A 22654-nucleotide genomic window follows, 5' to 3' on the forward strand; every position below is an offset into this window, starting at 1 on the left:
GCTTGTCCATATGATGGCACCTGGCTATGTATGATGATATTGTGATTGACAGCTTGTTATTTATTTATTTATTTATTTATTTATTTTCAGATATCGATGAATGTGCAAACAGGACAGTGTGTCCGTCTGGTATCTGCTTCAACGTGCCAGGGGGTTACAACTGTGGCTCTTGTCCAAATGGCTTCTTGGCACAGGGTGGCCAGTGTGTAGGTAGGTCTAACACTGTGTGTGTGTGTGTGAGCATATGTATGTGTCTGGAAATGTATTGTAGTGCATGTATACTTTTGAATTAAAGCTGCTTACATGGGAGGATTGGCTATTTTTTACATTTCCAACAGGGCTCCATGAGCTATTAAATCTCATTTTTCATCATAGACACTTCAGATCAACTTTGCATTCATCCTCCTCCTCCCATGAAACACACAACCGTCAAAAAATCACGGAGTTTGACTCAGTGCTGTTCTGACTTTCCACTAACCTCCTGTTCTGCCTTTACTATTGAATTCCACCTGACCCTTATCAGTTACATAGCTTTTATTAAGACTCAGTTTAGACTTTTTTGAAAGGTACATGGTTAATATATTCTATTATTTTCTTGGCAGCTGAATTTACACAATATTTATGAGGAATATAATTTGCGGTAAGTGATGCAGACTAGAGAGTTTTTAGTAACTCTACAAGCCACACCTTTGACTTCTGACATCCATCTGGATATAGATGTTTTTGTGACATCAACAGATACAGATACTGTACAGACAGTAGCTTTACTAGTACACACCCCTACTACCCCTAGTACACATGCTGCCTTGTTTGCTCAAAGCACTGACACAGAGTTGTATGTGAAACTCTGTGCTGCTGTATTCCTAACACTAGAAGCAGTCCCCAATGTCAGTTTTTTGGACTGTGAATTGAATGTAGCATTCTTAGAAAAGTTAACCTAACCTCATGATGTGTAATATCTAGCCATCAGTACATACAGAAATCAGCCCAGGAAGCACATGCAGAATAAAATACTGCACCAATCAAGCAACAAAACCAGTGAACCATTCCAAACCGCACATAGTATGGGCACATTTTCCAGGAAACCAAAGGTGTGCCCATCTCTCTTCTGTCAGTAGTTTGCTCCTCCTGGATCCCATGTGCCACAGGGTTAGCTGTGAGGTTTTGACTGTTCACACACCATGCAAGGCAAGCCAAGCCACAGCAGGGTGGCAGTGAGTGGTGGTGGCGAGAGGAAATAATTAGGCCATGCAGTAGAGTCCTTTATAGAAGTTAATAACCCAGCTCACAGATGTTTGCATGACACTGCCAAACTTAGGGAAATGTCACATCTCCTACACTGTGTGTGTGTGTGTGTGTGTGTGTGTGTGTGTGTGTGTGTGTGTGTGTGTGTGTGTGTGATGTTGTGAGGACATTAACGTGTTTACACAGTCACATTGTGGGGACTCTCCTTCCTTTTGGGGAAAAACTGCAAGTCCCCATAACTGAAATTATTAAATTTTGGGATGAAGACTTGGGTTAAGGTTAGGGTTTGGGTAAGTCTCCAGGAAATGGATTTTCTATGGAGTATAGGTCCAGGGACTGTGATGGCCATGGCAAAGCCTTTTTTCAGTGAACCATTTTCGGATCATTGTCATGATGGAAGTTCCAACCTTGGCCCATGTTAAGCCTCTTGGCAGAGGCTGTACGTTTTTTGTCATGATACATTGTATCCTAAAAAGATGTACGGGCCTCGTGGTGATATATGTGGCGTCTGCTAATAGTCTTGTAGACTTTGTGACCCCAGACTCAACTAACCTCTACAGTTCTCCAGCTTTGCTCCTTGGACATTCTTTTACGAGTTGAACCATCCACATTCAAGGTGCGTGAGGTCAGTGTACGCACTTGTCCTCTTCCAGGCTCATTCCTAACTTCTCGTACTGCTTTAAACTTTTAATATATTAATTAATATTTTCATCTATGTAGAGATTTCCTTAATACATTTTCTGATTTGTGGAGCTCATAAGTTTTTGTTGAACATAATCACTGTGTTCTTGGGTCTTTCGCGATGAATACTAAGGGAATTTGGCCTGTGAATGACACATTTATACCACAGTGAAACAGGAATTCATGGTTGACCACTAAATAGTTCCTTATCAAATCAGTGAAGATAAAAATGTAAAATATGACTGGAAATATACTCAATATTTTTCTCTTTCAGTTTTTATAATTCAATGAAAAGGAAAGATTACTGTGAATATTTTGAGTGAAAGACCAAGAGGATTAAGTACATTTTTTCATGGCCTGTTTTGCTCATATTCACTAAGGATGCCAATAATTCAGGTTACTGTAGCACCAGATCTTGTTCATGTCTTTTCTTGCTCATGTAGTGGAGGTTTCCTTTTCCTTTATGGAGACATTTGCCAAGACAGTCAGCCTTTTAGTCTGTACTCCATATTTATTATTTTTTATTATTAATAGTTGCTCTGGCCATCAGTTCTATCAGTAAGGATGGCATTGTACTCACAACACTTGTTTAGATCCCAGAATAGAGCAACATGACTGACAAGGTAAAAATGTGGTTGTGTAGTGGTGTCTTGGTAGATGGGTCCACTCTAAATTCTAAGTCGCCTTCTTATTTTGCTGACATTTTCAATGCACAGCTTTAACTTGTAATTGAGTATTTAAATATTGCAGTATTGCGGCTTTTAGGGTCTGAATACTTGAGAAGGCTGAGTGCTCAGCCAGTGGTACACTGTATTCTGTGACCTATAGCAGCACCATTTCACCTTCAGGCAATGAAAAATGAAAAATTTGAAAAATTTGCTGAATGATAAAGTAGAATTTATATTATCATTATCCACTGTGTTTTTACTTCTGCAGCTGCAGCACAGCCCAACACTGAGGAGCAGATTAAGAGTTTGTGCAAAGGAGAGTACAGTCTCTCATTTTATAGTTCACTCAGTAGCATATGATATTGAATGAACTATAAACAACTAAGATGTCTTCAGTCCCCACCAAACAAACTACTTAAAACAAGTTGATAAGTGGATTCGGTACTGGATTCAGATTCCAGTGTGTAGTGTCTTTGTTGTCAGACATTTGTTTTCTTGCTGATGATGATTAAAAATTGTCTCTAAATGTTCCTTCATATTTGTAATAACCTGATTTCCTTTGACCAACGGTTGCTTTGTCATCCCAGGGCTTGTGCTACAATATACTGCAAATCTTGAGCTGGAATGGTTCAACAGACCCACTTTAAGCCACAGTGATTTAGCTGTCAGAATAGCCCTTTCCTAGAAATAAATATTGTGTATTAATTACAAATATTATCTGCCAGTAAAAGAAGTTGTTACCTCATGAACATACATTAGGTCCTGGTAGTGTTTACATCAGTGGCATTATGGCTTGAGCATTCAAGAACCTTTTGACTCATTTTACCAAAAGGACTTTCTTGTCACGAATGTCACACTGATGAAACTCTTGATGAAACTGGAGATATCACTTCCTGGGTTTGTAAAACTTTCACAAAACACCAGAAGACCTTTCCAGAGTTACACTTTGATTAAATTATGGAATTTCAATATTTACTCTACATTTGATTTTGGTGCAACATAAATTTTAATTAGTAAAGTTTTTTATTAAAGACCAGTCAATGCTACCACAGTAAATCAATATAGTATTCATCAATTATAAAATGCCACTCCAGTTACTCTGCCCTAATTAGCTTAAACAGTCATTTACTTAAAGAAGTTACTGCACTTAGCATATTGTTTATTCAGCAAATTAGGTGCCTGTGAAAAATGTGAGAGAAATCCATTGTTTGAACCTTTGCATTCTGTTTGTGTAATGTTTCAGATATAGACGAGTGCCAGGATCAACGGGTCTGTACCAGAGGCCACTGCCAGAACACTGAAGGCTCCTTCATCTGTCAGTGTGGGATAGGTTTCAGAGTGTCCCCAGCCGGAGACCATTGTGATGGTATGATATATACTACTATAAGTACTGTATACACATTTTAAGGACCATACCTTAATAGAAATGCTTACCTTTTGTTACAAAGTGCTTCACAATATAAAAACTGGCTTCAGGGTGCTGTCACACCTGTAGCCTGTTTAACGTGTGATGCATATGTCTAAAGCTATGTCAGATATGATATAGATGTAGATATTGCAGACTATACAAAATTATCTTGTGTGAGTATAGGCTATATATTACTTATACAGATTGGTGGATCACTTTAATGGTTCACAATCAGCAGATGGATTTCACAATAGTTTAGTTTTTGAGTTCATGCAAAAAATATATATTTTTTTTTTTTTCAGTATTAATTGATTAGACAATGGTAATGGCCTGGTTCTGAAAAGCAGGTTGAAACAGGTCGGGTGCCCAGATTTCCTACATCAGAACCAGGCACTGAGCAGTAATTATTATGCTAAACAGCAGTATTTTTAATTGAAGAAGCTACTGAGCTCACAACCTGCCAACAGTGTCCATTGTTGCTTATTATTTGTCATACAGGTTAGAATTTTTAAAATATATATACGGTGTGAAAGCAGGTGTCAATGTTGCAGCTTGTGAGAGCTATCATTCGTTTTTAATAGAAAAATAGTGAATTATAAGGGTAAAAATACTCAAAATGTATATTCAGATTCAAATTTTGATCTCAAGGTTTGTTGCAGATGTTAAACAGGAAAACATGCCTGTGATGTATATCTGTTTTATGGTTCCCACTAATTGTTGATGGAAGACATTGGTTTTAATTTACCAAGAACACAGTGGCAAATTAGACAGTTCAGTGGTGCTGCAGAGAGGAGAGTGAATGAATCTGCTTCCTTGTGTTGTGTCAAAATAATATTGTATTTTGTATGTAAATGTTCAAACCCTGAAGGGGTAAAACCCTATTGAGTTTATGTCAGATTATTATTATTTATCGCATTATCTCGTGGCTCAATTTGCCATTAGCTAGAATGAGCTAGAGACATGAAGCTTGGCACCATAACTGGAAATGATTTGAATCTGCTTCTCAACAAATATGATCCCAGTTGGCCTTATTGTGGCGCAATGAAGCCAAAAACCGAAAGCTTTGAAAGACCTGCCCCCAACTTTTTGGATTTGGACTATCAATGCCAAATTTAGCCCGTCCCATCCCAGAGACATCCTGCAGTGTGTCCTAAATACACACTTTTTTGAATTGTCATTAGAATTGGTTCCTTCTGTTGTGTTCTGTAAGTGGGTTTGTGTGTGTGTGTGTGTGTGTGTGTGTGTGTGTGTGTGTGTGTGTGTGTGTGTGTGTGTGTGTGTCTACAAATTGGGGTTTGAGTCATATTATCAGTACCATCATGATTCCAAAATATGTTCTGCAGAGGGTCACAAGTTACATGGAAATGGTTTGAAAGCATTCAGTTAATTGATATCTACGATAGTTAATTGATATTTACAAATGAATTACTTTATCCATAAACACATAAGCTGAATTACTAGCAAATAATAATAAACGTTAAAGCAATCAACTACACCAACAATGGACAATAAGAAAAATAATTCTTAAAAGATTTATGAATAAATCTATTCATCCATTAATAGGTAACACATTAGAAAAATATGTCAATTAAAAATAGGTTAATAAATATGTAAATAAATAATGGAATCTCTTGCTTTTATTGATCAGTTATATATCAGCCATTGGAATACTTTAGGACCACTTCCATGACACTTGTCGTAGTCCATGCAGGGTGACTTTAAAGAAAAATGAAAAATGAAAATAGAATTATTAAATGTGTCTTACATAACCACTGCAAAGGAAAACTCAATCAATGAACCACTTGCACTCATTAATGCAATTCAACTGTATTGTAATTTTTTAATAGTTAATCAAGCTCCAGTCGACTCATGAATACATTTGCATGATTTGGTGCTACTACTAACTATTTATCAAGACTTAGTTTGTCAGCATAATCAACACATACTTTTTGATTATGTGAGGAATGACATCCATCTCATAAAGAATTTCATTATTTCTCTATCAACTAAATTACCTCCTCTCATTGGACTGATGTGTGTATGTTCCAGATGTGGATGAGTGTTTAGAAGAAGCCAGACCCTGTGAGGCTGTCGGCCAGTGTGTTAACAACATGGGCTCCTACACCTGTACCTGCCCCCTGGGATACCGACAGATCAACGGCACCAGCTGCAGAGGTGAGTGGTGGAGCAGTGTTACATCGGCTCAGCACCAGACACGTTTCTGATCCACCCACCCACACACACACACACACACGCACTCCTCAGTGAATTTCTGTCTTTGTCCTTCCAGATGTTGATGAGTGTGTGGATGAACCAGAGCTCTGTTCCCCCCACGGCGAGTGTCTCAACACAGAAGGATCCTATCTGTGTGCATGCGAGAGTGGATTTACTGCCAACCTTGACACGCCCTCCTGTGATGGTAAGATGCAAATGCAGGGAAATTAAATATACACGCACGCACACACACACACACACACACACACACACACACACACACACACACACACACACAGATTTCATTCAATAGAGCTTGCTTTTGAAAACATGTATAAGACTAACCTGATTTGTAATTTCCAAATGTATTTAATGTTTTATTAAAAAATAATTGTGGAGCATATTTTGGATATTTCAATTATCAGTATGCTGATGCTGACCTTTTCTTAACTATTATCCACTACTACACACTATTACTGTTACTTTCTATTATGGTCTGTAGTTACTTCTGTCATTGTGCTGTTGCAACAACTGAATTTCCCCACTGGAGATAAATAAAGGTTTATCCTGCACTGTCTGAGCTTAGCTTAGTTTAGCTTAGTTTATCTTATCCCTCAGTTTCTACCCTCTATCACTCCTTGTCAGTACCTTTTTAAAAAGAAGGAAAGATATGAAAAAAGTCTTGAATTTCTTTCACATATGTACATATATGCTGCTCCTATGCTCTCCACCACAGCAAGAGTCTTCTGCCATAGCTGTTTTTAAAACCCTTTCCTGCCTTAGAAAAAACAGAGAGAAAGGGAAAAAATGAGAGGAAAAGAAACAGATGGAATCCTTTGAGCTGGCTGTCTAGACAAGGAGGGATATTTGTTGCTCTCTCCCTCATGATTTATGCAGGTGGCTCAGACTCAAGTGCGAGTTTGTGTGTATATGTGTGTGTCTGACTGTGTACCTTTATGAAACCAATTAATGCATGTCTTATTTATAGCGTTTTACACCAGCTGCTTCAAGTTATCAGTATTCTGCTTAATGCATTGATCATGTTGTTACTTCATACAGCACGTAAGTTTTGTTGAGTGTCTGTATATGTGGTTCAATGTGCAAATAATCAGCATTTATTGGTTTAGCAGATGTTCAGACACAATAGTGCAATTGAAAGTGTTTTACGATGAAATCATCAACAATAAAATAAGATGTTAGAGTAATAGGTATACAAGGTTTGTAATGAGTGTGAGAAAGGAGAGGATGGAACAAATAAATTCAAGAAAATGTATTGTTTGACATTTCTTTGTTTGTTCTGCAGATATTGATGAGTGTGGCCTTAATGAGACACTGTGTGGCCCTCATGGCTTCTGTGAGAACAGACTGGGCTCATTCCGATGCCTCTGTGACCAGGGCTACCAGGAGTCCCAGGATGGTCAAGGCTGTGTGGGTAAGTGTTGGAGTTGTGGTACAGTATGTGTATATAAATCTGGATGTGTTGCACCACAGTATATTATAGTTTCTTTGCATTCGAAAAGTTCAAGTTGGAGAAGTTCAAATCATACACTGACAATCAAGGTCCAACTTCCAGTAATAGTTTGCAAATAAGACAGAACACTGCGGGGTGAAGGGGATGGGCCTCGGGGAGATCCTTGATCTTTGAGGGACCATCGTTACCTGCAAGGCAAGGGTCACATGATAAACAGAGAGCATTAGTGGACCACCTTCCGGTAACCTGGCAAATTACCTACGCTGGCTTTTGATTTTAACTTTTTTTTTTTTTTCAAAAGAAATAGAAAAAGAAAGATAACTCCAATTTGCTCCAGATTTTACAGCAGATCCCCTCAAAACCAAATCAAATCAGGAAATCAAGATTGAAATTGTCAGTCTGCCAGCTTACCTGCTGCCACTCTCTCTCTCATCTACACTCCTACTCAGCCAGCATGCTTCACCTCTCAGTCACGCCTACCTGTTCAATCACCGTAGCACACACCTGAGACTAGTCACAATCAGTGCAATACTTTGTAACAATTCTCTTTATTCAAAAAAAAACCTAAGGTGAAAAGCTACTACAGGCTAATCTATAGGTCACGGGCAGATTGGATGAGTTAGGCCACCTCCAGAGACTGATCAAACAAGTTATACTCACTCAAACACAAACATGAACCAAACCACAACCAAAATAAATGTTGAAATTATTAATTAACGAAAGTGCTTCAGAACCTTCTGATTCACAGAATTTATTAATGAAAACAAACTTAAATCACATCCGCTGTGGGACGGCTTAGACAAAGGCAGCGCGGTGCGGTCGCCTATAAACAATTCAAAACAACATAAACACATACACTCAGTTCAGAGACCTTCAAGGTTTCTTCAGTACGTTAATATAAATAAATCAGTCACATGAAATATTGATTCCCCCCACAAGTCCAAGTCCAAAGAAAAGAACAAAAAAACTCACAGCAGTGTTCTGTCCATGCCGGGGGCTGCTTAGAGAGGCAGGTGAGTGATGAGGGCCGTAGCTCTGATCAGTAAAAACTATGCTATCTCACCAGAAATGTCCCGTTTGGAATCCAGGTCGCATTTGCGATGACGCAGAGGCACAACTCACACCCCCAAAAAAAACAATCCATACCTCAGAGTCCTTAAACCAAGGAGAGTTAGGCCGATTGTCCTCCCACACCGCTGACCTCCGAACATCAACGTAGCCCCGTCTCTCTTTCCTCTCTCTCTGTCTCCAGTCCAATGTCACTTCTTGTTTTTAATCTTCTCGCCTCCGAAGCACTCACAAAATAAGATAAACAAATAATAACAAAAAGTCCATTTCATAGTCCATTGTATCTGTGCTGCAGCAACATGGCCACTGATAATATTCACTACTTTCACATAAAAAAAGGTAATGGGAGATGACAGAGAGAAAAAAATACAAACATTTGCATTCTTAACCATCCCAAAAGACCTTACACAAGGTGGACCTAGGCAACAACTTAAGCTGCTCCCTCACACTCACTCTTCACCAGATTGTTCTTCGCCTACATGCAAGACTCTCCAGCAATTAGTATTGGACTGCTTTCTCATTATCGACCCTGCCTGCCTTTGACCTCGCCTGCTCTCCTATGCATTGGTAATTACCTCAGCTTTCTTTACCCGACCACGTCCCTTGCCTTGCCCCTCTTGGATCTGTTGCTGAGTGGGACTGCCAGTTGTTTGGTGTGCCAAACAATTCCCGAAACTGCCGCTCGCCCTGAGTGTAGCATCAAACCAGCCTCGCCTAAGACTCTGACAGACTCCCGCATTCAGGTAGCGCTGCTATTGGGTTCTAACCTTACCTGTTACAGAAATAGCAGTGTTTGTATTTGCAGTTCAGTAACAGTGAGCACTTGAAATATTTGCAGCAGGTACTCATGGCACATTGATCATTCAGTCAGTAGTCAGTCAGGTCTGCAGCAGTGGCCTCAGCTCTGCCAAGACCGGCAACTCCTGGACAACCTTCGACCCAAATCCACTGGATTATTCCTCCTCCAGACAGAGACTCCAGAGAAAAGGCTTCTGTTTTAGCACAATGAATAAAATGATTATTGGTGTGGTGCTTCAGCACAAAAAGTTTCATTTCTTTTGATAACATCAACTTTTCTATTACTGCCATAGAAAGATGAACCAAAACAGTGTCAACATGAAAAAGAAATGAAACTGTTTTTACTGTTGTAACAGCAACTTTTCAACAGAAGTGGAAACATATATTTTCTTCAGACAATGTGTACTTTTCTTGTCTAATAATACGTGTGTCAAATAAAGGCCTGTCGTTCTCTTTAGGGTATTGCCCCTGCTGTTACCTTTGGCCTTCCTTGTCTCTCTCAAATAATCTTTGCAAGTAGTGTTTCCCAGTATTGCAGACACACCATCCGAATGGGGAATGCATGGAACTAATGTTGAAAATCAGCAGTTTTCCTGAAGTTTGGTTTGGAATAACTTTGAGCTGATGGGTGCTGGTGGTTTCCTCAGGCTAACTGGGCCCCTGCAGCTCCCATCTAGTCCAATTTCCTCCAGCAGGAAGGATTGTCAGAGCACACTTCCCCTTACTGAACCCTGATAGAGAGCTTCCCCGTACATACTCTCCCAGTGACCAACCCCACAAAAAAACACACACGCAGACATAAAACACAGGACCAGAAGTACCAGCACACTCTTGGTCACATACCTCGATACAGTACACAGTGCAGTGCCTTATACACAATTACACACACTTCCCATCTGTCCTTTGGCAGTGTTGCTGGGACCCACCCAAGTTCAGTCCAGCCAGCTGCCTCATCCTCACTGCCAAACCATCACTGTACTGTGGCTAGCACAGATGGACTCACTTACACTCACACACACACACACACACACACACACACACACACACACACACAATCAATCCTTGAAAACCAACAGTGGTGGTGTACCACTAACCATTCAGAATGCGTGTCGTCTCTCCGTCTTCCTTCCCCTGCATCTATTCCTCTTCACTTATCAGCCAACTTACTATGGTTTCCTGTTTCCTGTTCCTTACTTTCACACTACGTCAGTCTCTCTGTTCACTGTATCTTGTCTTCCCCTTCTCTTGTCTTTGATTTTCTGTCTTCATGCTCATCTCACCCTGTCTCTCTTCTTCCTCCTCTTCATTCTCCAAAGGAAGTTTTGTAGCAATATTGCCAGTTTGATATCTTTCTTAATGTGTTTAGCAACTGCAAACTCCGGCAAATTTTTGTTACATATATCTTACTAGTGCCTCTGACATAATGTGCTCCAGTTTTAGCCAGTAGAGCTGTCTACTCTGGCCACATAATGGTTTGCGTTTCCTTTCTCTTTTTGGGTGCATAACCACGCCTATAGCGTATTTTTATATTTCAAATCGTAATTCCTCCTATGTAAACATGTAAGTACAGGGCCTTTGTATTGGACTATGAGCGTTGTTGAAGCATATGTGATTGCAAATCCATAATACCTTTAACTCTGAATGACACTCTTCTTCCACCTTGCACTGGTCATGAACATAAGAGTGTAACTTTTTCGAGGGATATAGGACAAATATGGAGCAGGATTTGGAGACATAGATTTCATATGACCTTTTATTTTTAAACTGGCTTTTTATAGCTCTTCTGGAAAACTTACAGCTACTGTGCTTACCCACCTCTAGCCCACTTGGCTCACTTGATCATGCACAATCATATTATGTCTTAATTGTTGGGAGGCTAATGACCAGACTAATGTAAATGCAAATGTAATGTTTTCTGTTCCTTCTCCACAGACGTGAATGAGTGTGAGCTGCTGAGCAGTGTGTGTGGAGAGGCCCAGTGTGTGAACGTCGATGGTTCCTTCCTCTGCATGTGTCCCAGCGGCCAAGACTACAATGTCATGATTGCAAAGTGTGAGCCCGTTCCCACAGGTGACCCACCTTCAGCTTTTATACAAATTGACAAAGAACATGTCGTGTCCTTAAGCAATAAGAAGAAAATGAATCATATTTTTGTCACATGTATTGTCCCAACAATATGTATTGTATTGGAAAGTTTGTATGTACCTCAATTCACAGGATGGCAAATGATTCATCAAACATAGTTAACCCTTTAAAGCTCAACCCCACCCATTACCCTAACAATAACCTTCTTGGGTTTGATGTCAAGAATGTTTGGTTGCTATGATTTAATGAACATAACTTATGTCTTTGCTATTACCATGTCCCTACTATGTCCCTTCACTATCAGACTACTGTCTGAAAGGGGCAGAGCGGCGGCAGGCATATTTTACTGCTGCTATGCTGGTACCACCTAGGTGGTAGACCTGGCTAGCAACATGGCCTTCCTGGCAGTCTCACTGGACAGCCTTAGTCACCAGCAGAGTGAACTGATGGCAGAGGGGATTGTGGAAGTGCAGACAACAGCGGCTGCCATCCTCCGATTTCTGTCTGCTTAGAAAATTTCTGGCCCTTGGAAAAATGTAGTTGAGGACCCCTGGTATAAAGGATATTACTACATGGGTTCAGGAACACTTCGTAAAAGCGTTGTTGGTAAACACAGTTTGTTTGTGAATAACTGTGTCCTGTTTTTATTTATGTTTTACATAGCATCCCAACTTTTTGCAAGTGTTGTTGTAGAACGACCAAAGCTGCTCACGCATACAGTATTATCAATGAGTATGCTCTTCAATACTATTACGTCTACGCACAGTAAAACTATTGTATAATACCAGAACCACTGTCTATTCATTTAAAGTGCCTTAAGTGGATAATGTAGCCACAAGTCTGCAATGTCTAGTCTAAAAAACTACCACCCTGTGGTGCCCACTCCCATTCTGATGAAGTGCTTTGAGAAAAACTGGTTCTCCAGCACGTCAAAGACAGCATCCCAGCCAGCCTGTACCCTCACCAGTTTGCATTCAGAACCAACAGATCCACAGAGCAAGCCATTGTCACTGTTCTCCATTCAGTCTTCTCACACTTTGAAAATTACAACATCTACATCAGAATGTCATTGATTGATTACAAGTCAGCATGTAACACAATCTCCCACATGAAAATGATTGGAAGATTTAGCACTTTTGTTTTGAGCAGCACAATCTGGAACTGAATACCTGAATTCCTGAGACTCTTCAACTCACCTTACGCACGCCACCATAAAAAATAGTTTAATAGCATAAAGGGCGTACGACTTGCATTTCATCGTGCAACCCTGCATTACAGAATGACAAATAAATGAACCTTGAATCTTGAACTTTTAACCTCGCTGTATGATATTCCTGAGCAGGGGTTAAACCCCACTCCAAACACCAAGGATGATATTTCCTTTCCCACAGCTGTAAAAAAAACAACATTTGGCCAGCTCTGACTACATACCAAACAAAGATTGGTATTTACTTTTAGAATGATCAAAGCCTTCTGGAGGACCAGAAGATGGGACAGGATTAACGAGTATCTGCAGATGGATTACACAGGCCCCCTCTAACAGCAAGTATTGCACCCCTGCTGTGCCTGGATTCAACCTCAAAACTCTGGTTCAAATGTTTCTCATACAGAAGAATGGAACATTTCCCAAAATGGATTAAAAGAAAAAAGGGAAAAAATCAAATCTTACTACTTGACAGAACTGAAAATGAACAGCTACACTAAAATATGTGTCTGAACATATATCTTCCCAGTCACTCTGGGTCTCTTCCCTGGAGCATTCAGACCTCCCTCCTTCTAATGAATTCTCTTCTCCTCTCCTCCCAAACAAAGAGACTCTTTTCAGGGAAGTACGTATACTGTTAAAAAAAATGCTGCATGTTAGATACATGTTAAAAGCAAACAGTAATAACCCAATAGCTACTAGAGTTAAACATGTGGTGTTTGGTCTCGTAATCCACTGGACATCTGGACCCCAGATCTTTATTCATTGTTGTTGCTTTGTGACAAGGTACGGTTATTTAAGAAATTGTCTTAAAAGCAAATTCCAAAGACATGCGGCCTCTAACATAAGGGGAGGGCATACCCAGACAGGAATGGAACACTGACACCACTCCTGGGAACCAGCATATCCGTGGATTGGATAACTCATCTGAATTTCCTTTGCAAAGTTTCATATAAAATTACGTCACTGGAACACATTGTTACTGGTGCACAGACCCCATTATGTCTGCATTACAATCAACTTCAGCTGCCAGATCTTTACCTCCACACCCCTGCAGCTGCAGCATCACCTCGCTTGCTTCAGACACAGCTGCACAGACTCAGCAACTACCAGTCCATGGGCACAAAAGTAGCCAAGTACATTTCTCTTCTGCTAACTGGGTGAATTCAGAAATAACGATTGGCCTTCGTAACCAAAAATGGTTCTAAATTTATTACCACCTTTACTAGTTGCTATCTGTGATGGCCTGTCTTTATTTGTTTATGTATTCACTGTAGTGTCATTGTATGGGTTGTTGAATTGTATCATTCTTGAGTCATTGTCTTCGTAGTTGTTCTGTCATTGTCACCTTGCATAAACCAATTCTTTTTTCTGCATTCTATCTGGGTTTCAGTTAATTCTTTCTCTTAATTTGTGCATTAGACACTTTTGACTGAACACCAAGGGAAACGATTACTGACTATGAAATGAAATTGCTGAACGAATAATTCAAGTAGTTTTGCGTAGTAATTCTGATGAACACTGTATATCTCCAAAGCCGAGCTTACTGTCCTCACATTTTCTGAGCTTGCAATGAAAATCTGCAGCCTGTAGTGTAGAGGTCAATGCATGTACCTTTACCTGACCTGGAGAGTACAGTGGCCCTGCTAGCTTAATACACAGGAAAATAAATAATAATAATAAATAATAACAAAACCATGTACAGACAACACACCTTCGCTCATTTTCCAGCACCTTTTGTGATAGCTGACTTCAATATCTTCATCACTCTCAAACAATGGCAACACCAAACATGTCCACGCTGTGTTCATCACTTTTTAGTTTCCCCAGGAACACTTTCCATTGACGTCTGTGCTAATTGCAACCTTTCTCTATTTAGTTGTATTTTCTCACTTTGCAGCATCTCCTCTGTATGCTGTGCATGTGTTGTCAAATTGATGATGTTTTCTTAATTTTCTTACATTTTGTCTATTTGCATGTGTTTTCCTAAGTTGCACTATGTGAGCTCTCAGGGTTGCCATAGAGAAGGAACCATGACAATATTACCCAAATTAACTTACATTAATATAAAAACTAAAATTAATGGACCTGACAGGATACAACCTGGAGCCTGTTCAGCTCAACTTTAGGTCAGACCTCAGTTTATAAAAATGGAAAACATTGTGCACCGCCTCCAATTTCTTCAAAGTTCACGTAGAGAACCTTATCTTGCTTCGAACCACTGCAGAAAATCTCTGGGTTGGATCTACTGGTACATTCAGAATGCTGATTGTGTGCAATGGAGCTCTACAAAGTTTGGCTTTTTTTCTGTGGCAACAGTGCACATAAAGAACACACAAGTATGACGTGTACCATATAAAGCGACTGGAAAACGTTTCTACTGCAGTAGTATAAGTCAGAAACAACTGGCTGGACTGGAGGCCATCTTTGGATCAGGCTGGGTTCTTCAGGTTTTCAGGAGGTCAGGTCTGCCAAATGGCTTCTACACGCTCATAATTTGATGAGTGACAACCACCGAGCTAAACAAATTTCTTTACCCATCTGATCATTATCCCGCCCTGTGTTCATTCTTCTCTCCTTCTCTTCTGTCAATCATCTTTCAGTGTCATCGGTGGAACGCAAGGAGTGCTACTATCGTCTGAACGATGAGAACCTGTGTGAGAGTGTGCTGACCAGCCATGTCACCCTGCAGGAGTGCTGCTGCACACTGGGAGCCGGCTGGGGTGACAACTGTGAGGTACATCCCTGTCCTGTCAATGGCACAGGTGAGTTAGAGGTGGATGAAGAAGAGAAGGAAGGAATAACACACTTAATATATTTACTGACACACCTCGGGCAGTGATACAGTGAAGTAAAAAGCATAATTTTAATACCTTAGTAAACTGTAGTCTTATTGCAGATATGAAACAGAAAAAGCTCCAATGTTGAGTTCCTTTAAAGAAGAGTGCAGCTTTCCATACCACCACTGATGGCATTATCTACTGTATCAAGGCCTTGTTCTTTCTATGTGGATATGGAGTTAGGTTGATATGATTGATGATTTGACACAAACTTGGAATTTTCAGGTCGTCAAAGCTGACTTAAGGTTTGTGGTCAGAGCAAAAATTCCTGCAAGTTAGGACTGTTTCCAAATCTGAATTTTTCCCAGAATGACCAGCTTAGAATGAGGAGAAGTGACGTTAGTAACATTCTGGAGTCTGCTGATTGCCCGCCAACTACCCCCAGCCAGCCTGGCTTCTCAAGCCAGTAGTTGAGAAACGTCATCAGTCTCAGTCCAAGTACTGTTCCCATTCAAAAGTCTTCTTAAGTCCGAACTTGGCGTACTTGGTATTGAGAAATGTCTAAAGTCTAGCATTTAACTCACCATATTGCAAATTTTCATTTTTACTCTGGTTTTTGTATGGATTATTAACAGACATGTTAATAAGTGAGCTTTAAATGTGTTGAAAGGTGAATTTTGGAACCCTTTTTGTTAGCTGGCAAACAGCTAATTTTGCTCTGTCCTGTCTGTAAGGTAGGGTAACTGGCTTCTGGCGTTAGCTCCATACTGCACATAATGGCAGACATGAGATTGGTATTAATCCTCACTTTTAACTCTCCACCGGAAATCAAAGTCAGCAAGCATAATTCCCAAAATGTCAAACTATTCCTTCAAGAACCCTAAGTGGATTGTGATGCTAACAATGTAGTTGCAGTAATTCTTATTTTGACTGACCTTCACACATCAGCCTTCATTGTCACTGTGCATACTGGCACTAATAACATCAGCCTTAATAATTCCACCATTTATGTCTTCTAGACTACACTATTCCAATTCATTCTTCTCTTTCACTAGTCAGACTTCCCTTTACTGTTTTCAGGTGGGACAAAGTGCAACTGCATTACAAAAATGGATCATGGAAATGTCAGTATATCACACCAGTTATAGCTGCCCTTAATTTGCTCTCAGAGATCCGCACACTACTCTTGTCTTTCCATTCTTTTCTGAATTTCAGTCATTGAAACATGACTGAGTGGGCATTTTTCATTTAATTATTCTTGATAAACAGACATTCTAGTGCCAAAATGTCATGAAGCCCCTACCGCACTTACGCAACATTCACAGTGGTTTAAATCAGCATGTCATTCATTTTAACAGGAACTGAAGCTCTCTCTTGGCCAATACAGTGAAGTACACCCAATAAAATGTCCTTACAGTATATACTGTAGGTGTACAAACACACACACTCACACCTCAGTGCACAATGGACACTTAACCCCCAGTTGTCCCTGTGTGTCGCCTTTCAGACCAGTTTAATCAGATGTGTCCATCTGGAAGAGGTTTTATTCCCAATGGAGACTTGCTGTATGGAGTAGCCACAGCTGAGAGCTACAAAGGTAAGACGAATCTACTACTACACAACCTGACGCTTCTTTTTGTAAAATGGAACGAAGAAAGCAGTGTCCATGGCATGATGATGATAAATGATGTGAGGAGGATGATTATCCATCTGTATGCTACATGACCGCCAGATGCAGATTATACCTAAGTATGTTAATGTTACAGCGACCTCACTGGCACGTAACTCCTGGGAGCCATTATACTTCATAAAGCCACATTACAGTTACTTGTGGCTCTCTGTTGTAACACTTTATAAACCAACAATAAACTCTGTGAACATATAACATGCTGTGGTCTCTCTGCCTGTTTACAGATGCAGATGAATGTACACTGTTTGCCCAGGAGGTTTGTAAAGGAGGCTTCTGTTTGGATACTGTGGGCAGCTATGAGTGTTACTGCAAGACTGGTCAGGACTACGACCCCGCCAAGCTGGAGTGCAGAGGTCAGGATGATACACAGCTGTGTGTGCATGTGTGTGTGTGAGAAAAATCCTGTGTTAAATATTTTAAAGGTTTCTTTCTTTGCTTTTTTGTATAACACTCAACTAAAACTTTTTCTGTCAAATTAGATGGGAGTGGGAATGACCATTAAGAGCATATTTTTCACTAAACAGTTAGTTATTGCCAAATAGAGAACTTGTGTGTGTGTGTGTGAATGCATTGGCCCATGGTGACCTATGATGAGAAAACGCAGCAGACATGACGTCCACTGGCTTACTTATTTTTCCATTAATGTCTGTGTTTGCTTTTCTTTCCTATAGACATCAATGAGTGTCTGGATGAGTCTGTGTGCGTTGGTGGACAGTGTTTGAACACAGATGGTTCATACATGTGTTTCTGTACACATCCCATGGTGTTGGACCCCAACAGTAACCGCTGTGTCTTTGTTCCTGACGTGGCAGGTAAGAAAGGCTTTTTATACCACATGCACACAGTTTGAATTAAAGAAAACCATTCAAAGGTGGCATTCAAATAAACTGTTGAGAGATTGATTCAGTTTATGTGCCTCAGCCTAACTCTGGAAATGTACTTTATTTATTTGTATTTGCTTTACATTAAATCATATTTCAATTATTAGAAACAGAGTCTATAACACACAGTACTTTGTTATGCCGTAATGCTGTGTGTGTGTTTGCAGAGCAACATGAGGTGGAGCAGAGAGATTACCAGGGTATCTGCTGGCAGACTGTGACAGAAACCATGACGTGCACGAGGCCGCTGGCTCCCAACAGGAAGACCACATACACAGAGTGCTGCTGTCTGTACGGAGAGGCCTGGGGCATGGACTGTGCCCTGTGTCCACCCAGAAACACTGGTACACACTACACAACACACACACAGGCCTCTCGTGTGGTGTTGGGGCCGGCTGAGATGCTCCATAATGTCCATGTGTCTCACATTTTGTTGCACCAGTTGTGTTTGATGAGCAGTTTGCCAGCACTGACACAATGGAACTCACTTATGCAAACTGTAAAGTATTTTAGGTGCTAACAAATTTTGTTACATTGGGCAAATTTTTAAGTTTTAAATGAAAAGTAGGGGGCGGCACGGTGGCGCAGCAGGTAGTGCGCGTGCCTCACAGCAAGAAGGTTGCTGGTTCGAACCTTGGGTCGGGCAGGGCCTTTCTGTGTGAAGTTTGCATGTTCTTCCCGTTCTCTCCGGGCACTCCGGTTTCCTCCCACAGACCAAAAACATGCTCGTTAGGTTAATTGGTCTCCAAATTGTCCATAGGTGTGAGTGTGAGTGTGTGAGTTGTCTGTCTGTGTGTCTGTATATGTAGCCCTGCGATCGGCTGGCGACCGGTTCAGAGTGTACCCCGCCTCTCGCCCATTGCTAGCTGGGATAGGCTCCAGCCCCCCCGCAACCCCGAAATGGGATGCGCGGGTAAAGAAGATGAATGAATGAATGAATGAAAAGTAGCTCATAGCCCAGGGATGAATGTGAGGCAAGAAACAGGTGATTTGCTACAAGCATGAATGACAACATTTCTTTTGCTGAGATTTGGGATGACAGTGTGGAGACTTTTATTTTATTAAATTTGTCATTTAAATTTTGAATTTAGCATCATAGTCTGTGGCTTTGGCTAAGCTAAACTTGAAACTGTCTTTGTCTGCTTATTTGTATTTTCAGATCTAATTTTATTTACATCATTACATCTTACATTACAATTAAAACAACAAATAATTATTGTTCTAGTTGAAACTGTAACCTTGAATCATCTGATGAGTTAAACTAAACTTTGTCATAGATTGTACACAACAATGGCAAATGATACTTGGGTTTTATTAATTGATTTAATTTTGATATTGGCGATCATGTCTCTATCCACAAGTATCTTCACACACTCTTTAACATCGTTACAATCAGAGAGTCAAAGCTGTATTTACACCAATCGTAAAATGCAGAAAAACTTTCAGCATACACAGCCTACAAGTCTGTGAAACCAGTGGTTAATGATTCATGTCTTTTCTCTCTCTGTCTCTGCCTCAGAGGATTATGCATCCATGTGTAACCTTCCCCTGGGTGATGGCCGGCAGCCGTATGGTCGTGATGCCCTTGTTGCCGGCCCAGATCATGAATATGAAGTGAGCCCAGACTATTCACCATCACCTGAGCAGCAGGCTGTCCTGCCTTTTTACGAGAACGAGGAGCGTAAGTGTTTCGTATTTTATGTATCCTTCAAATTAACGGAATAGCACTGAAACAAGCAAACACTGGAGTCTGAAAAAAAGAAAAAATACTATTGTGAAAAATAAGTACATTGTACAGCAATACGAATTGAACAAAAAAAATTGATGGTCCAATGGCAACTCTTTGTGTTGTGCACGCATTGATAAAGCTTTGAAACTAAAAGGGGTCCTAGAGTCTGCTGGTCCTGATTGTAGTAGCAGCTGAATCCTTAGCTGGATCACAGTGGAGAAAGATTGAGACTAAGAGAAATTCATGTAAACTCTGTATTTGATCACATTCAGAATTTGAATGCATGTTTTTTGGGCCTGCTTGGATTTCTGTATGGTAAAAACATCAGAGACTGAGAATAACATTAGGAGATAAAATACAATAAAAAATGGTAATAAAATAAAATAGTGGTCTTTTCAGTTGTACTTTTTTTAGGATTAAAGCCAAACAATTCATGAACCCTATTTTTTACTGAATGTCCTCCCTACTCCTTGAGTTGGCTTTGCTGGGAAAGATAAATGTGTGTTATTGCAAGAAGTAGCCAAAGTTACACCTCCTCCCAAAAAAACGTATCTGTATGGGATGCTTACACTGTGGGACTCCATCAGACAGCATTGAGACAACTGCACAGGAATGTGAAATTAGCCAGTCTTAGCCATTGTACTGTGTAATTGAACGTGTATTTGTTAATATGTTGGCAACATGGCAGTATTAGAAGTATGTTGAACTAGCTTTTAGCAGTTCCTGTTTGGAGTGTGTAGTGGTAGGATGAGAAGTCAGATCCTTTCCTTTAGTAAAAGTACTATTACCACACTGTGAAAATATTCCACTACAAATAAAAGTCCTGCATTGAAAACCTGACTTACCTCACTAACCTTATTAATATGGATCCAAAAACATCATATATAGTGGTAAAACACTGACAGGGACCATGTCAGACAGGGACCATGGACCAATGTGTAATTGTACTTTTGATACTTTAAGTACACCTCTTACCCAACCGGTCAAGGCAGATGGCCGCCCACCCAGAGCCTGGTTCTGCCTGAGGTTCTGCCTTTGAAAGGAAGTTTTTCCTCACCACTGTGGCCAAGTGCTTGCTCATGAGGGAATTGTTGGGTCTCTGTAGATAAAAGAGCTCGGCCTGTACCAGCTCTATATGGAAAGTGTCCCAAGAAAACTTCTGTTGTGATTTGGCGCTATACAAATAAAATTGAATAGAATTGAATTGAACTTAGCAAATAATTGCCACATTAATTTGTATTTTACATTTTACCACTGTAGATGTTTAAGGATGTTTAATAATCTGGAGATTTGGGGATTTTTAAGAGGATTTATTATTGAAATTAGAGATTGGAGACAATGATGTACTCACAAAGTTACACTGGATCAAGAAATATGCGTATGCCATCTGGTAAGGTTTTAAAAACCTCTGCCCCAGCAGAGCCGATCCTCCTGTGCTCTAAAACATTCTCATTTATTGTCACATCCAAAATGCGTTATTGGTAATGGCTGCCAGTCGTCTCCAGAAATAGGGTTTTTTTCCATGTTGATTATACTGACATCCCATTGATTTGACAATGACATACTCTTTTTTTGTGCAACAGATCCATACAGGGCATTTGAGGGTTTGCGAGCAGAGGAATGTGGGATACTGAACGGCTGTGAGAATGGTCGATGTGTCCGGGTTCAGGAGGGTTACACCTGCGACTGCTTTGATGGGTACACCCTGGACCTGTCCCGCATGGCCTGCATTGGTGAGAGTTACACACAACTAAAACATAAAAAAGTAACATAACTTTAAGATATCTTATGTCTGTCCTCCTGTGTCTACAGATGTGAACGAGTGTTCAGAACTAAACAATCGGATGTCGTTGTGTAAAAATGCAAAGTGCATCAACACAGTGGGCTCCTACCAGTGTGTGTGTCTGCCGGGCTTCACTGCCTCTGACAAACCCAACTATTGTGTAGAGGCAGCAACACACCAACCATCATCACACACACGCAGTGAGCATGGACGGACACTAGGGGGCGACATGACACACTAAAACCACATGCACCAGCTTGTATTACTATACTTGTGAGGACATCCAGTGACTACATTCAGTCACCGTCAAATTCTCAACACCAACCTTATAGTTGAACTCCCTCATCTCTTAAAAGTGTTCTGCAGCACTTCCATGTCCCAAAACAAGAAAAACAACTGATGATCAGCAGTGACCTGGAGGAAAGTTAGATATTTTGGGGTTTTATTACAAAAGCAGGGAGTGCACCTTTAAACTGTTAGAAATCCATTGAAAACCTTTGGTCAAAATATTCAAATCAAACCTCCAGAATCTGAACCCCTAAATGTGCCTTTGAATTAACCCAATCTACTCTAATTTATAATTTAAAAAACTAAGTCCAGATCTGCTTTTTACCAGCATGATTCATTTTACTCACTTCCTGCATTTCCCCTCTGCACAACACCATGGCCTTTTTTGTTGCCATTGTTTTACAGTACTTCTGCTGTAATATATTTGTGGACATTTTAAAGAAACTCTTCGTAAATATTAGAAAGTATGCCCGATATTAAGACCTAAAAGTATAATTTCTTAAAGACTTTTTACCAGCTACACTGTTAACATTGAAACTTGCTCTGGTTTCTTTGGTTAAATGAATAGTTCAAGCATATTTATTTAAAAGGCAGTTTGGAGAACAAAATGCAGAGACCGAAAGAAGAAGAAAGCTAATGCAAGACTCACACCCTGTCTGAT

At 40.2% G+C, this 22654-nt stretch overlaps 1 protein-coding gene across 1 annotated transcript in view; it reads left to right on the top strand.

Moving 5' to 3' along the window:
• Window positions 1-22415, top strand: part of ltbp1 (latent transforming growth factor beta binding protein 1) — a 138689-nt gene extending 116274 nt beyond the window's left edge. Inside the window, 15 exon segments of the mRNA XM_076743220.1 lie at window positions 91-210; window positions 3838-3960; window positions 6052-6177; window positions 6293-6421; window positions 7520-7648; window positions 11486-11623; window positions 15446-15607; window positions 17130-17219; window positions 17537-17665; window positions 17984-18124; window positions 18361-18537; window positions 19713-19874; window positions 21506-21655; window positions 21735-21891; window positions 21893-22415. Coding sequence (XP_076599335.1) covers window positions 91-210; window positions 3838-3960; window positions 6052-6177; window positions 6293-6421; window positions 7520-7648; window positions 11486-11623; window positions 15446-15607; window positions 17130-17219; window positions 17537-17665; window positions 17984-18124; window positions 18361-18537; window positions 19713-19874; window positions 21506-21655; window positions 21735-21891; window positions 21893-21926 — 1967 coding nt within the window. The 3' untranslated portion in view covers window positions 21927-22415.
• The last annotated feature ends 239 nt before the right edge of the window (window positions 22416-22654 follow it).

The sequence above is a fragment of the Chaetodon auriga genome, chromosome 11 (assembly GCF_051107435.1).
Source record: "Chaetodon auriga isolate fChaAug3 chromosome 11, fChaAug3.hap1, whole genome shotgun sequence".
NCBI classification, from domain to species: domain Eukaryota; kingdom Metazoa; phylum Chordata; class Actinopteri; order Chaetodontiformes; family Chaetodontidae; genus Chaetodon; species Chaetodon auriga.